This window comes from Amblyraja radiata, chromosome 10, assembly GCF_010909765.2.
Source record: "Amblyraja radiata isolate CabotCenter1 chromosome 10, sAmbRad1.1.pri, whole genome shotgun sequence".
Taxonomy (NCBI): domain Eukaryota; kingdom Metazoa; phylum Chordata; class Chondrichthyes; order Rajiformes; family Rajidae; genus Amblyraja; species Amblyraja radiata.
The window spans coordinates 32,734,409-32,746,881 of NC_045965.1; the positions used below are offsets into that span (position 1 = coordinate 32,734,409).

The 12,473-nt window shown below is 43.2% G+C and overlaps 1 protein-coding gene across 1 annotated transcript in view; it reads left to right on the top strand.

Moving 5' to 3' along the window:
* Positions 1–295: 295 nt before the first annotated feature.
* The window catches only part of slc1a7 (solute carrier family 1 member 7), a 42,488-nt gene continuing 30,310 nt past the window's right edge, over positions 296–12,473 (top strand). The window contains exons 1-2 of the mRNA XM_033029144.1: positions 296–436; positions 838–917. Coding sequence (XP_032885035.1) covers positions 296–436; positions 838–917 — 221 coding nt within the window. The remainder of the gene's footprint in view (positions 437–837; positions 918–12,473) is intronic.

Here is a 12,473-nt window from a genome sequence, read left to right on the forward strand (position 1 = left end):
ACTATATCAAATGCCCAATGCCAGGAGCTAAAAGGTTTGCCTTGGTGCTGGTAGACTGCAGCCTTAGGTTGGTCAATAATCGCTTTAATGAATTCTCTGCTAATAGGATCAGAACTTCAGATTCGGATAATAATGGCATCTGGTACGAGCTTTTTATTTTGCGAAGTTGAGCTCGGAGGTCAGGGCTGTTGTCTTTTCTGCGCACAGCCCAGTGATGAGACGTTTGCACTGAATTCCTGTCTGTGGTCAGTCAGAGCACTGCTAGGAGTAGTTCTCTCCACGAGCATAGGACACAATGGCGGTGGCCTTTGCCATGGTCTCGGTTCAGATCAAGGATGTCTTCAAGAGGAATGGTTTGCTTATTCTCTCGGTGCTGTCTGTTATCATCGGGTGCTCGCTGGGTTTTTACCTGAGGACTAGACATCTCTCTGAGCAGGTATGCAAGCTAATGACATCTGACTTTAACTTTCCAGCAGCAAATAATATTGAAACTATGTGATCATCTATTTAATTGACTATTGCAAACAGAACAGGGGTATTTAAAAGAAAACAAATTTCCCATTTGCATGGTGACTCTATCCCACCCCTTTTGCTGCAACCCTGAGCAATATCAGCTCTCGGGTTCTGAAAACTCAGTTTCCTTTCATCCTGACTTTTTCATAATTAATTGCATTTATTTGTATTTTTGAATAAATATTTGCTTTTCTAAATTGATCCACAGTCCTTTCCCATTTCCTTCAAACTACGTAGATGTAAAAGGACAATTTTTGTTCTTATTATACATATCATCAGTACCTTTATCTAGGCGGATTTATTTATTTGCGACTTCTCTCTTAGGAAATCAAGTATTTCCAGTTCCCCGGGGAGCTGTTGATGAGGATGCTGAAAATGTTAATTCTTCCGTTGGTGGTATCGAGGTCAGTGAAAACTTGTCCCAACAGCCATTTACTGTTGCACATCCTTTCCCATTCACAATAAATATTAGAAAGTATCCATTTACGTCAGGGCTTTTTCTAATCCCCTTTCATAACCTGTGTCAATTTAGCTGAGTAGACTGGCACCAGTCCCAGGCTGCTGCTCTGCCTTTTGACAAAGTCACTTTCAAAGGGCTCTGTTCTGGTGTTGCAAGGATAGAGAGTCAGAACTGTCCCATGTCGCTGGACTAAAATGTGATTCAAATGTAGTGCCCTCTCACTGCGATCCTGACAATGGGCATCACAGAGTTCATGTAAGCGAGAGTGATGGGTGGATTAGATGCCGGACAATTTTACTCTGTTGAATTGTGCTTGGCATTGGGTTGGGAAAATCAGAATTTATGTCAGTTGGGACCTGCACAATTCTTAGCAGATGGCAGCTTTCATTCTACTTCAAATTTCCTATTTCTGGTCTGATGGAAAAGCTTCTGTTGTACAACTGCAAACTTTTAAAAGGAAGGCAACCGTACAATGCAGGAGATTTGGGTATTATCTCATTGGCGCAACTTTGTCAAGCAGGGTTTTGTGTGCATCTGAATTTAGTGAATGATGTTTTACTTCCACTCATTTGCTGTAGTGGAATTTTCATCAGTGATAGTAAACTAGGGGTTAACATCATAGCATCTGGTTGACTTTGTTAAACAGAACATTCTGTATTGTCTGTCAGAATGTGACTTGATTCCAGGCATAAACCAACCAAGGTATTGAATGGGAAATGGGTAGATAAAGCAAATAGCTAAATTGTTGAGCTTATAATGCTGCCAAAACAAGACACAGATTTACTTTTGCAAGACAGTCATTTTGATGTTTTGGAGCCAAACAAAGCAGCCAATTTCAGCATGGCATTCAGCAACTGAAATAATTAATCAGGTGATGGTATTTTGGTGAAATTGGTTGTCACCCAGGACATCAGAAGAATTATTCTTTCTTAGTACATTGCTTTGAGTCTTTTATTGTGATAGATCGATGAGATGAGATATCATCTTATCCAAATACAGCTCTTCAATATTGTGCTGAAATTTTAGCTTGAGTATCTCACTAAAGATCTGCTGTTTGTCAACTCAGCCTTTGAACCCAGAAGCAGTACTTGAGCCAAGCAGATTTTGCATACACTACAAGCACTGGATAAGCACTTTCAAAATCAAAATTATGTACAAGATTTGATGCCTGCAGCTATGGTAGCCACAGGGCACAGAGACAACAAGTCAAGGTGCCCAACCAAATACCTCCAATTGTTTTCTCAGTACCTTCCCTTTGTCGGGTAATCAAGACTGTTGCTATTGATTTTCATAATCCTTAGCTTCAATCATAGGTTCTTTAAACAATGAATCTAATGCCTAGCTGTATCTGGATGATATACGAGTAAAATAACACGGAAGGTGGAAATCCCACAACTATATGTCAATAATGATGATCTACAGCAGGAAAAAGATTGATGATATCTCCCTGGCATCGAATGACATCCATATCATTGAATTTCCATTCATAACTATCTTGCAGGGTTGGAGTTCTGGTTACAGTTCTGATCATTCCATTTTAGGAAGGATGTGGAGGTTTTGGAGCGGGTGCAGAACAGGTTTACCAGGATGCTGAACGGATTAGAGTATTGGCTATAATGAGAGGTTGGATAAACTTGGATCGTTTCTTTCCAGAGTGTTGTCAGCTGAAGGGAGATATTATTGATGTGTATTAAACTGTGAGAGGGATTGATAAGGATAGATTTTTCCGCAGGCTGGGAATGTCAAATATTAGTGGGCATAGCTTTAGTATGAGTAGAAACTTTAAAGGAGATGTAGAGCACATGTGAGATTTTTTACACTAGGGAAATTAAAAATAATGGTTCTTTATTGTCACATGTAACTAGGTATAGCAAAATTATTTTTATTTGCATACAATTCAGTAAAAGTCTTTCCATATACAGATTACATGACTACACGGGACGACAGATGGCACAACGGGCTAAGTGTTCGGCTGGAAACCGGAAGGTAGCTGGTTCGAATCCCGCTTGGAGTGCATACTGTCGTTGTGTCCTTGGGCAAGACACTTCACCCACCTTTGCCTGTGTGTGTGGATGTAATTATGTGAAGCACTTTGGGGTCAATGCAAGTTGACTAAAAATGTGCTATATAAATAAAGAAATTTTAATTTTACATTGAGGCAGTCCACAACCGTTTACAGAGCCAACTGGTTTACTTTGTGAAAGACGTTTGGAGTTGGTGAAAAAGGCTGCTTTGTTCACAAGCCATATTTAATCAAGCTGGGTATAAAGAGCCTGGGCCCTTGCCAATAAGGTACGGTGGCACATGGTTTTAGAAGCCAGATGACTAACCTCCAGGAAGGCAGCCAACCAGTCCCTTCTGGGCCATCAACTCCTTACTGGAAAGTAAAGGTTGCACAGATAAGAGGTTAGAGGAAGGGTGGGGGTGGTTCAAGTAACTAGGGTGGTACTACAGGCATCCCTTTGCCAGTTCTACAGCTGCCAAGGTACGAAATACGTACCCAGCTGACAAGGCATCAGAGGGCACCCGACAACCAGGCCAGGGAACATCTCCATGTTCCCTGGCCAAGAGTTGGCACCAGAGAAGAAAGTAGCAAACACAATACATAGCAAAATACAAAATGCTAGAGGTACTCTGCGGGCTAGGTAGCGTCCGTGGGGGGAATGGACAGGCGACGCCTCGGGTCGGGAGTTCTCCTCAGAAGCAAATATACTTGGCATTACCCAAACGCTTACATTACACAAGCATCTAAGTGAATAACTCTGGCATCTCCCACATTTATAGCACCTGCCACATCAGCAGCAATCGTTGCTATGACAGCCAGCCTACTCCCAGACACCAACTCCTGGATATGGCTACATTTTGCATGTAAAAAAATAGGCTAGTCAGGAATATCAAGAGGATTAGACAACAATAAACACTTATTTCCTTTACACTAACCTAGACCTCCATGGCAAGGTTTGGAAACTCTGCACACAAACAGGCTCCAGGCAGTTACTGAATAGCAAAGTTTACAGATAATTTTTTACTGAGAACTTTTTTTCTCAACTTTTTCTCTGTTGCTCTCACCTGATTCTCCCCCCCCCCCCCCCCCCCCCCCCCCCCCCCCCCCGACCACCACCTGTTTCACTTTTGCATATTTTGACATTTTAAAATGAGAAAATAAATGGACATGTAATTGTGGCACAATTGATAGTTTGGGGAATTGTAATGCCCCACTAACAAATGACACAATTCAGAGCATGGTGGGCCATGGTGGCTGGTTCCTGCACTGAGTATAGGAATGCTGAATCATTTTAAATCCACAGGAATCAGATGGACCTGGTTCTGGCAGGTACAAAGATTATGTTGTGCTAGCAGTACTTGCCTTATTCTAAACATCAGATTCAGTATGGACTTGGGTCTGTGTTTAAACATCTGAAGGGATGGGAGATGAAGATTACATTCTTCAAAATTGGCTTTCTTTTAGCAAATCAGTGCTTCTTCCTGGACATCCACCCAAGATTCCAGCTTATAGTTTCTTGTGTCTCCTCTGGCTATTTTGTTGCCTTCCCCAAGCGATTCCAGGAGATTATGTGACTTCTTGTGGTTAGTGAAGTACATACTTTTTTGTTTATCGTCCTTTTGTGTTCTACAAAATTGCCTGTACAGATGAAGTATCTTGCTCAGATGGTTTGTTTGGCAAGTGAATATTACGAGTCATTTCCATAGTGTTCACAAAATTATAATCCTATTTGTTGATCTAATTGATAGCCTTTACACTCAGTACGAGGTACCTAAGGTAATGACTTCATGGAACTTGTTTCAGTAATTAATTTTGTACATTGACTTCGCTTTTTTATAATTGGAAGTGTGCTTTCCTTTTAACCTGAATCAGGAATCAGCAACACTGAGTATTATTTCCTTAAAGTTTGCCTGTACCAATCAAATAGTTAAATTGTAACAGCAGGCTGTGTAATTCCATAATCCTTCTGGTCTCCATATGAAAATGCAGTGTGGTAAACCAACATGTGTGGTTTGTTAATAAATTATATTTTCAGTTTTGTAAGTTTTGAATATCACCAAAGCAATCTATAACTTAACAGAGATTACATTATTTAACAATCTAGTAAAGAAAACAAATGGAAATATCCAGGTGCTGAATCCCAGATTAAATATTTTCCAATTTTTTTTTTGTGGATTTTGGAGTTGTATCTGATTATGGTTTAGATATATTTATGATGTCTCCAGTACCAAATTTGCCTCTTTCCACTTCTCTGGTATACAAGGCCACCTGAGGAAAACCAATACTTATGAATCCACAAGCCTTCATAGATCATAGGCTCAAGCCCTTGTATTATTTTCAGTACTCTAGGTGCTCATTTGCTGCTCAAATCACCTGCATTTATAAGATCTGAGGTTCTTGGCTGATCAATACCTTGTGCATTGCTGACACATACTGGAAATATTTAGAGCAAGCAGATGGTAGTGGTTACATTTGTGTAGCACTGATCTGATACCAGACTGCAATTTTGCTAATAACATATTTTCAGAACAGGAAACCTGTTTTGTTATAGGAGGAACCTTTTCCCAATCGGTGCATTTTAAAGGAATCCTCAACAAGTTGTGTGTTAATCATCGGGAGGTGAGATAATTGAAGAAAAGTGTGAGGATTGTTTATGTTAGCATCAAATATATTAAATATAATAAATGAGGGTGAGAGCCAAACCTCCACAATTACTTTAACCAGCATCTTTCCCTGCCAAAATGAGTGCTTGGTGGCCATTCCCCTGACCTCACAGCATGATGGGGAAGATGAAGAGCAGGATCAGAGGAGAAAAGCAACCCGTCAGATGATGCTGGAGATGATGAGGGGATGTTGGAGAGCAGGATAGCTTCCATAGCAAGCGAAACCATCCAATGGATGTGTTCAAGGAACAGTGTTCCTATGAGTGCCCAGTGAGAGGCAAACATTGCCTTCAGAAGGAGGTGATATCTGATGTTAGTCATGGATTGTCATTTCAGAATGTGTGAGGATTGCACTTCCAGTAGGTGTAACAATAGCACTGGCCCTCAGTTTCTTCAACTCTTTTTTTTCGGGCCAGTGGCACAATATGCAATGTGCTGTTATGTTACGGAACTAACAGGCACTTTTCACACATAGAAAGGTAAAACAATTTCCTTGGGTTTGGAACAGCAGGCAGTGTATAGTAGGCAAGGGATTTGCCAGGTCTGGGCTTTTTATATTCTAAGGTGGCATCAACTGCAATCACATCACGTTGAAGGTTTACCTGTGAATGTACACTCCAAATTCCCTCTGTTTCTTAACATGCTCCCAATTACTGTGTATTCCCTTGCCTTTGTTACACTTCCCCAAATGATTAGATTTTAGATTAGATTTGTTTATTGTCATTCAGACCTTTCGGTCTGAACGAAATTTTGTTTCCCTGCAGTCATACATATAATTTAAAAAATGACAAAAACACACAATCAACACAAATTTAACATCCACCACAGTGAGTTCACCAAACACCTCCTCACTGTGGTGGAAGGCAAAATCTTAAAGTCTCTGTCTCTTCCCTCTTTGTTCTCCCTCTGCGCCGAGGCGACGGTTCAAACTCCGCGGGTGGTCGCTGCCTCCGCCACAGCTCCGAGGCCGAGTCGGGTCTCCGCTGCCGCTACCTCCGCCACAGCTTCGGGGCCGAGTCGGGTCTCCGCTACCGCTCTGCCGCTGCTGCAGCCGCTGCCACAGCTCCAGGGCCGAGTCGGGTCTCCGCTACCGCTGCTGCTGCCGCTGCCTCCGCCACAGCTCCAGGGCCGAGTCAGATCTCCGCCGCCTCCGCCACAGCTTCGGGGCCGAGTCGGGTCTCCGCTACAGCTGCTGCTGCCGCTGCCGCCGCCACAGATCCAGGGCCAAGTCGGGTCTCCGCTGTTGCTGCCGCCGCTACAGCTCCAGGGCCGAGTCGGGTCTCCGCTGCTGCTGCCGCTGCTACAGCTCCGATGCTGCCAGCTCCGCCATTAGGCCTCGGCGCAGACGGAGACGGGGACGGGGAATAGGACCGAAGAAAAAGTCGCATCCCCCGAAGGAAGAGACCAAAGCATGTTTCTCCCACCCCACCCACACACATACACAACTTAATAAAACAAAATTAACTAAAACATGACAAGGAACAAAACGAAAGAAAAAAAACAGACGTACTGCAGGTGGGCCCCAGCTGTTAAGCCACACACACACACACACGCACGCACGCACGCACACACACACACACACACACACACACCCCCCCTCCTCCATCCTCCCTCCCGCTTCCTTCACCAGCCCGTTATGCAGGCGGGTGACAGGGCAAGCATGGGGAGCACTGTCTAAAAAATTAACACGGTGCAAAGCCAAGGTGAAACAGACACACACCGCGATGAAAAGGAAGGCTGGTGCTGTAAAAAAACGGCTAAAGCACAGTGTACAGTAGGTCCTTTAAAAGAGGGGGGGGGGAGAGGGGAGAAGGGGGGAGAAAAAGTGGGGACAACTTTTAAGAAGCCAGAGATACACGGCTGTGAAGCTCGGCAGACATTTAACATTACCGGTCGGTTATACTTGGTTCTGAAAACTATTGCTTACCTTTTTTTCCCCCAATGAGCCAATGAAATTCACCGGTCAGCACCGGCTACAACCTATGAGACCCTCCGAGAACCTTCGACATCCTGGCAACCCTTTAGGACCTCCTGGCAACCCATCCACGGCTCGAGAATTCTCGCTACTCTCCATGGCGGCTTCATTCTAGTCGCCGATAATTTTTCAACATGTTGAAAAATTCACGGCGACCATGATGGGGCCGTGACTAGTTCCCAGGATGTGGGAACTCCTCACAACCATGAAAGCGACTCCCCGGCAACCACCCGCGAACATGTGGCGACCATGTGGCGACTGCATAGTCTCCTGCTGTCGCCTAAAAAGTCGCCTACGTGGGACTGGCCCATTAGACAAACATGAAAATACTGCATTGAAGGAAATTGCATATCACGTGCCTCAATTACTACTATTAAAGTAAGCATGCAGGTACAGCAGGCAGTGAGGAAAGTGAATTGCATGTTGGCCTTCATTGTGAGAGGATTTGAGTTTAGGGGCAAGGAGGTCCAATTGCATTTGTACAGGGCCCTGGTGAGACCACACCTGGAGTATTGTGTGCAGTTTTGGCCTCCTAATATGAGGAAGGACATTCTTGCCATTGAGGGAGTGCAGCGTAGGTTCATCAGGTTAATTCCCGGGATGGCGGGACTGACATATGAGGAAAGAATGGGTCGACTGGGCATGTATTCACTGTAATTTAGAATGATGAGAGGGGATCTTATCAAAACATATAAAATTCTTAAAGGGTTGGACAGGCTAGATGCAGGAAAAACCTTTTCACCCAGAGAGTTGTGAATCTGTGGAATTCTCTGCCACAAAAGACAGTTGAGGCCAATTCACTGGATGTTTTCAAGAGAGAGTTAGATTTAGCTCTTAGAGCAAACGGAATCAAGGGATATGGGGGAAAAAGCAGGAACGGGGTACTAATTTTGGATGATCAACCATGATCATATTGAATGGCGGTTATGGCTCAAAGGGCCGAATGACCTACTCCTGCACCTATTTTCTATGTTGCTTCTGAGTCAGCACACCATAGGTGAGATACTAAACTGAACTTTTATCTGCCTGTTAGGTTGAATGCTACTGATCACATAGACAAATAAAAAAGTCAATCCCTCCCCTCTACCTCCAACATGTTTTGTGACAAACCCTGATAACAGCAGTAAATAACAGCAATAGTACCCCGCAAAGGTAAAATGCGCGAACAAAAATATGTAATTTGATACCCCAAATCAATGAATTATCAATGTTCTATTGAAAGAAAACCAGGACCCCTCATATCAGAAGACTTTTCTTGTACAGTATCTTTGATCTGTGCTTCATAAAGATGTGGTAGCATCTGAATGAGTGCAGAAGAGACTTCCCAGGATGTTTCCTGGAATGGATGACTTTACTCAATAATAAGACATTGGATAAACTGAGTTCATTCTCACTGGAACATAGGTAGCGTGACCTTATTGGGATTTACATAATTATGAGCGTCCTTTTTTCTACGGTGGAGTAATCTAAGAGTAGAGGGCATAATGAGAGGGGAGAATTTTAAAGGAGATCAGAGCGGCACAGTGGTGCAGTGATAGAGTTGCTGCATTATAGCTCTTGCGGTGCCGGAGACCCGGGTTCGATCCTGACTACGGGTGCTTGTCTGTACGGTGTTTGTACGTTCTCCCTGTGTCCTGTGTGGGTTTTCTCCGAGATCTTCGGTTTCCTCCCACACTCCAAATAATACAAGTTTGTAGGTTAATTGGCTTGGTAGAAGTGTGAATTGTCCATAGTGTGTGTATGGTAGCATTAATGTGCGGGGAACGCTAGTCGGCGTGGACTCGGTGGGCCGAAGGGCCTGTTTCCGTGCTGTATCTCTAAACTATCAGAGGGTGGTGGTTTTATGGAATGAACTGCTAGAGGAAGATAAAGGCAGGAACAATTAAACCGTTCAAAAGGAATTTGGGCAGGTGTTTAGACAGGAAGAGAGCAGAGGGATATGGGCCTAATGCAGGAGAATGGGAATTGCATAAATGGGCATCATGGATGTTGTGTCAAGGGACATGTCTCTGTACTGTGCAGCTCTGTAATTGATGTCCTCCAGATTGTGAGTAAACTATCACCATTAGCCTCATCCACCCCACCTCAGATTTAATAAGACCAGGAAATATTTGTAGTGTTCCCATTACTAGTTGTTCTTTGGTAAAAAATGGCTAGTGCATGGGTGTTAGATCCTTTCCAAGGTTAGCCAACTCTCTAACATGGTTGTACTGTACTATAAATTGATCACTTCAGGACAAGCTTCTGAACATCTATGGAACTGTATACTTTCGCTGGTCAAGGCGGTTCAAAGAAGAAGGAGGAAAGTTGAGATGGGGCAAAATACTCCCTTGTGTTTTGAAGCTAATGAATTATTCCAGCTTGAACCAGTTGTCTGAGCTGCTGAAGTTTGGTTTTCCTCCAAACCAAATCCCTGTGATGGCAGAAGTTGAATCAACTTTCAAGCCTGGATTAAGTTGCGGTTTACATCTGGCACAAAAATGAACTTGTTATAATTTATGCGCAGTCATGTCTCTTTGGGACTTTGTGAGGAAAAATAATTCTGAGCCAAATTCTGACTAAATTATAATTATTCAGATTTGGCTTAGTCTGATTAATTTCCCTCCATTTGGATTGCTTTGACTTTGAATTTGGCCAGGTTAATTTTCCATATAACATACATGAATCCTGTTGAGAGAGGGTGAAATAGAACTTGCTGCATGCAGAAAGATTGGGACAACATACAAGCAGGGACTGATGGGTTGCATGTAACATTTGCACTTGCACAGTGGCACAGCTGGTAGAGCTGCTGCCTTACAGTGCCAGAAACCCAGGCTCGATCCTGACGTAGGGTGCTGCCTGTTCACAGTTTTCATGTTCTCCCTGTGACTCCGTGAGTTTCCTCCAGCTGCTCCGGTTTCCTCCCACATTCCAAAGACATGCGGATTTGTAGGTTAATTGGCTTCTGTAAATTTCCCCTAGAGTGTAAGGAGAGGATGAGAAAGTGGGATAACATAGAACCAGTGTGAATGGGTAATCTATGGTCAGCGTGGACTCTGTAGGCTGAAGGGGTTGAATCCATGCTGTATCTCTAAAAACTAAATTGGTAATAGCCATCTCCAACAAGTAGAACTCTAACTATCTACCTTGACAACAATACCATTGTTATCACCAGATCCCTCACCGTCAACTGCTGGGAATCATCTCTGATCAGTACCTCAACTACGTCATACACCATTCTTAAAGTTGAGAGCATGTTGACTAGTTGCATTATGGCCTGGTTTGGCAACTTGAACACTCAGGAATCAAGACGATTGAAAATGTGGTGAACATTGAGCAGGCTAGGACATGTGGAGAGATTGAGCAGGCTAGGACATTATTTCTTGGAACCCAAGAGGACGAGGAGTGATCTTATAGAAGTGTATAAGATCTTGAGGGAAATAGCTAGGGTATATGCACAGTTTTTTATCCAGAGTGGAGGAATCAAGAACCAAGGAAGGTAGTTTTAAAGTTAGAGAGGAACCTGATGGGGAAATATTTTCACACAGAGGGTGGTAGGTATTTGGAATAAGCTGCCAGAGTAGGTAGTTGAGGCAGGTACTATAACAACATTTAAAAGGCATTTGGACAGATATATGGCTAGGAAAGGTTTAGAAAAATATGAGCAAAAGCAGGCAGGCAGGTGAGACTAGTGTAAATGGGCCATTTTGTTCGGCATGGGTAAGTTGGGCTGAAGGGCCTGCTTCAATGCTGTATGACTACTGTCATCCTGGTGCCAAAGAAAAGAAAGGTAGCTTGCCTTAATGACCACTGTCCAATGGTTGTGACATCCACCATCATGAATTTCTTTGAGAGCCTGGTCAAGTGCACATTAACTCCAGCCTCTCAGACAATCTTCATCCACTGCAATTCGCCAACCATTGCTAAGTCCATGGAAGACCTATCTTCCTGGCCTTACACTCAATGCTGGAACATCTAGTTAATGAAGACACCTGCGTCAGACTTATAATAATTGATTATAGCTCTGCCTTAATGCCTTAATCCTTACCAAACTCTTCTCCACACTACTGGACTAGGAGTTGGCATCCCCTTCTGTTTGTATAGTGACAAAACATCCCCCTCAATAATTCTCAACACCAGTGCCGAACTGGTAATCCTCATATAGTGAGGATCTTGGCACCTCACTATACCCCCTATACGTTAATTACTGTGCAGACAAATTCTGTTGAAACTCAATTTACAAGTTTGCAGACTATACACCAAATTGGGCTGAATCTTGAACTTTGACGAGAAGGAGTACAGGAAGGAGAAAGAGAGCTTAGTAACATGGTGTCAGGACAGGAACATCTCCCTCAACGTCAGCAAGACTAAGGAGGTAATTATAGATTTTAGTTATAGACTCCTTCTGAAGAAGGGTCTCGACCCAAAACATCACCTATATCTTTTCTACAGAGATGCTGTCTGACCCACTGAGTTACTCCAGCTTTTTGTGCCTATCTTCGGCAATGAAGTGATGTTCCTGGTCATCAGCATCAATGATGGTGAAGTGGAGATGGTTGAGACTTCGGGTCCCAATGCGTAAATATCACTAACAATCACCCACAAACACAAACAAAAGTAGTCATTACAATTTTCAGCCGGATCACTCTATTTTGTAACCTCCTATAAACTAAGGGTGAATTCCCGATTTCCCAACCTGTCTCATTGTGGCCAAAGACGTTTTTCTCTGCAGCTATGATGCTGTAAATCTATATTCAGTATTTTGGGGGTTTTTTTCTCTTTGTGCTACCGGTTACACTTGTAATATTTGCTTAATTGTAATCGTGTCTCGTATGATTTGACTGGCTAGCATGTAAACAAAGTTTTTCACTATATCTC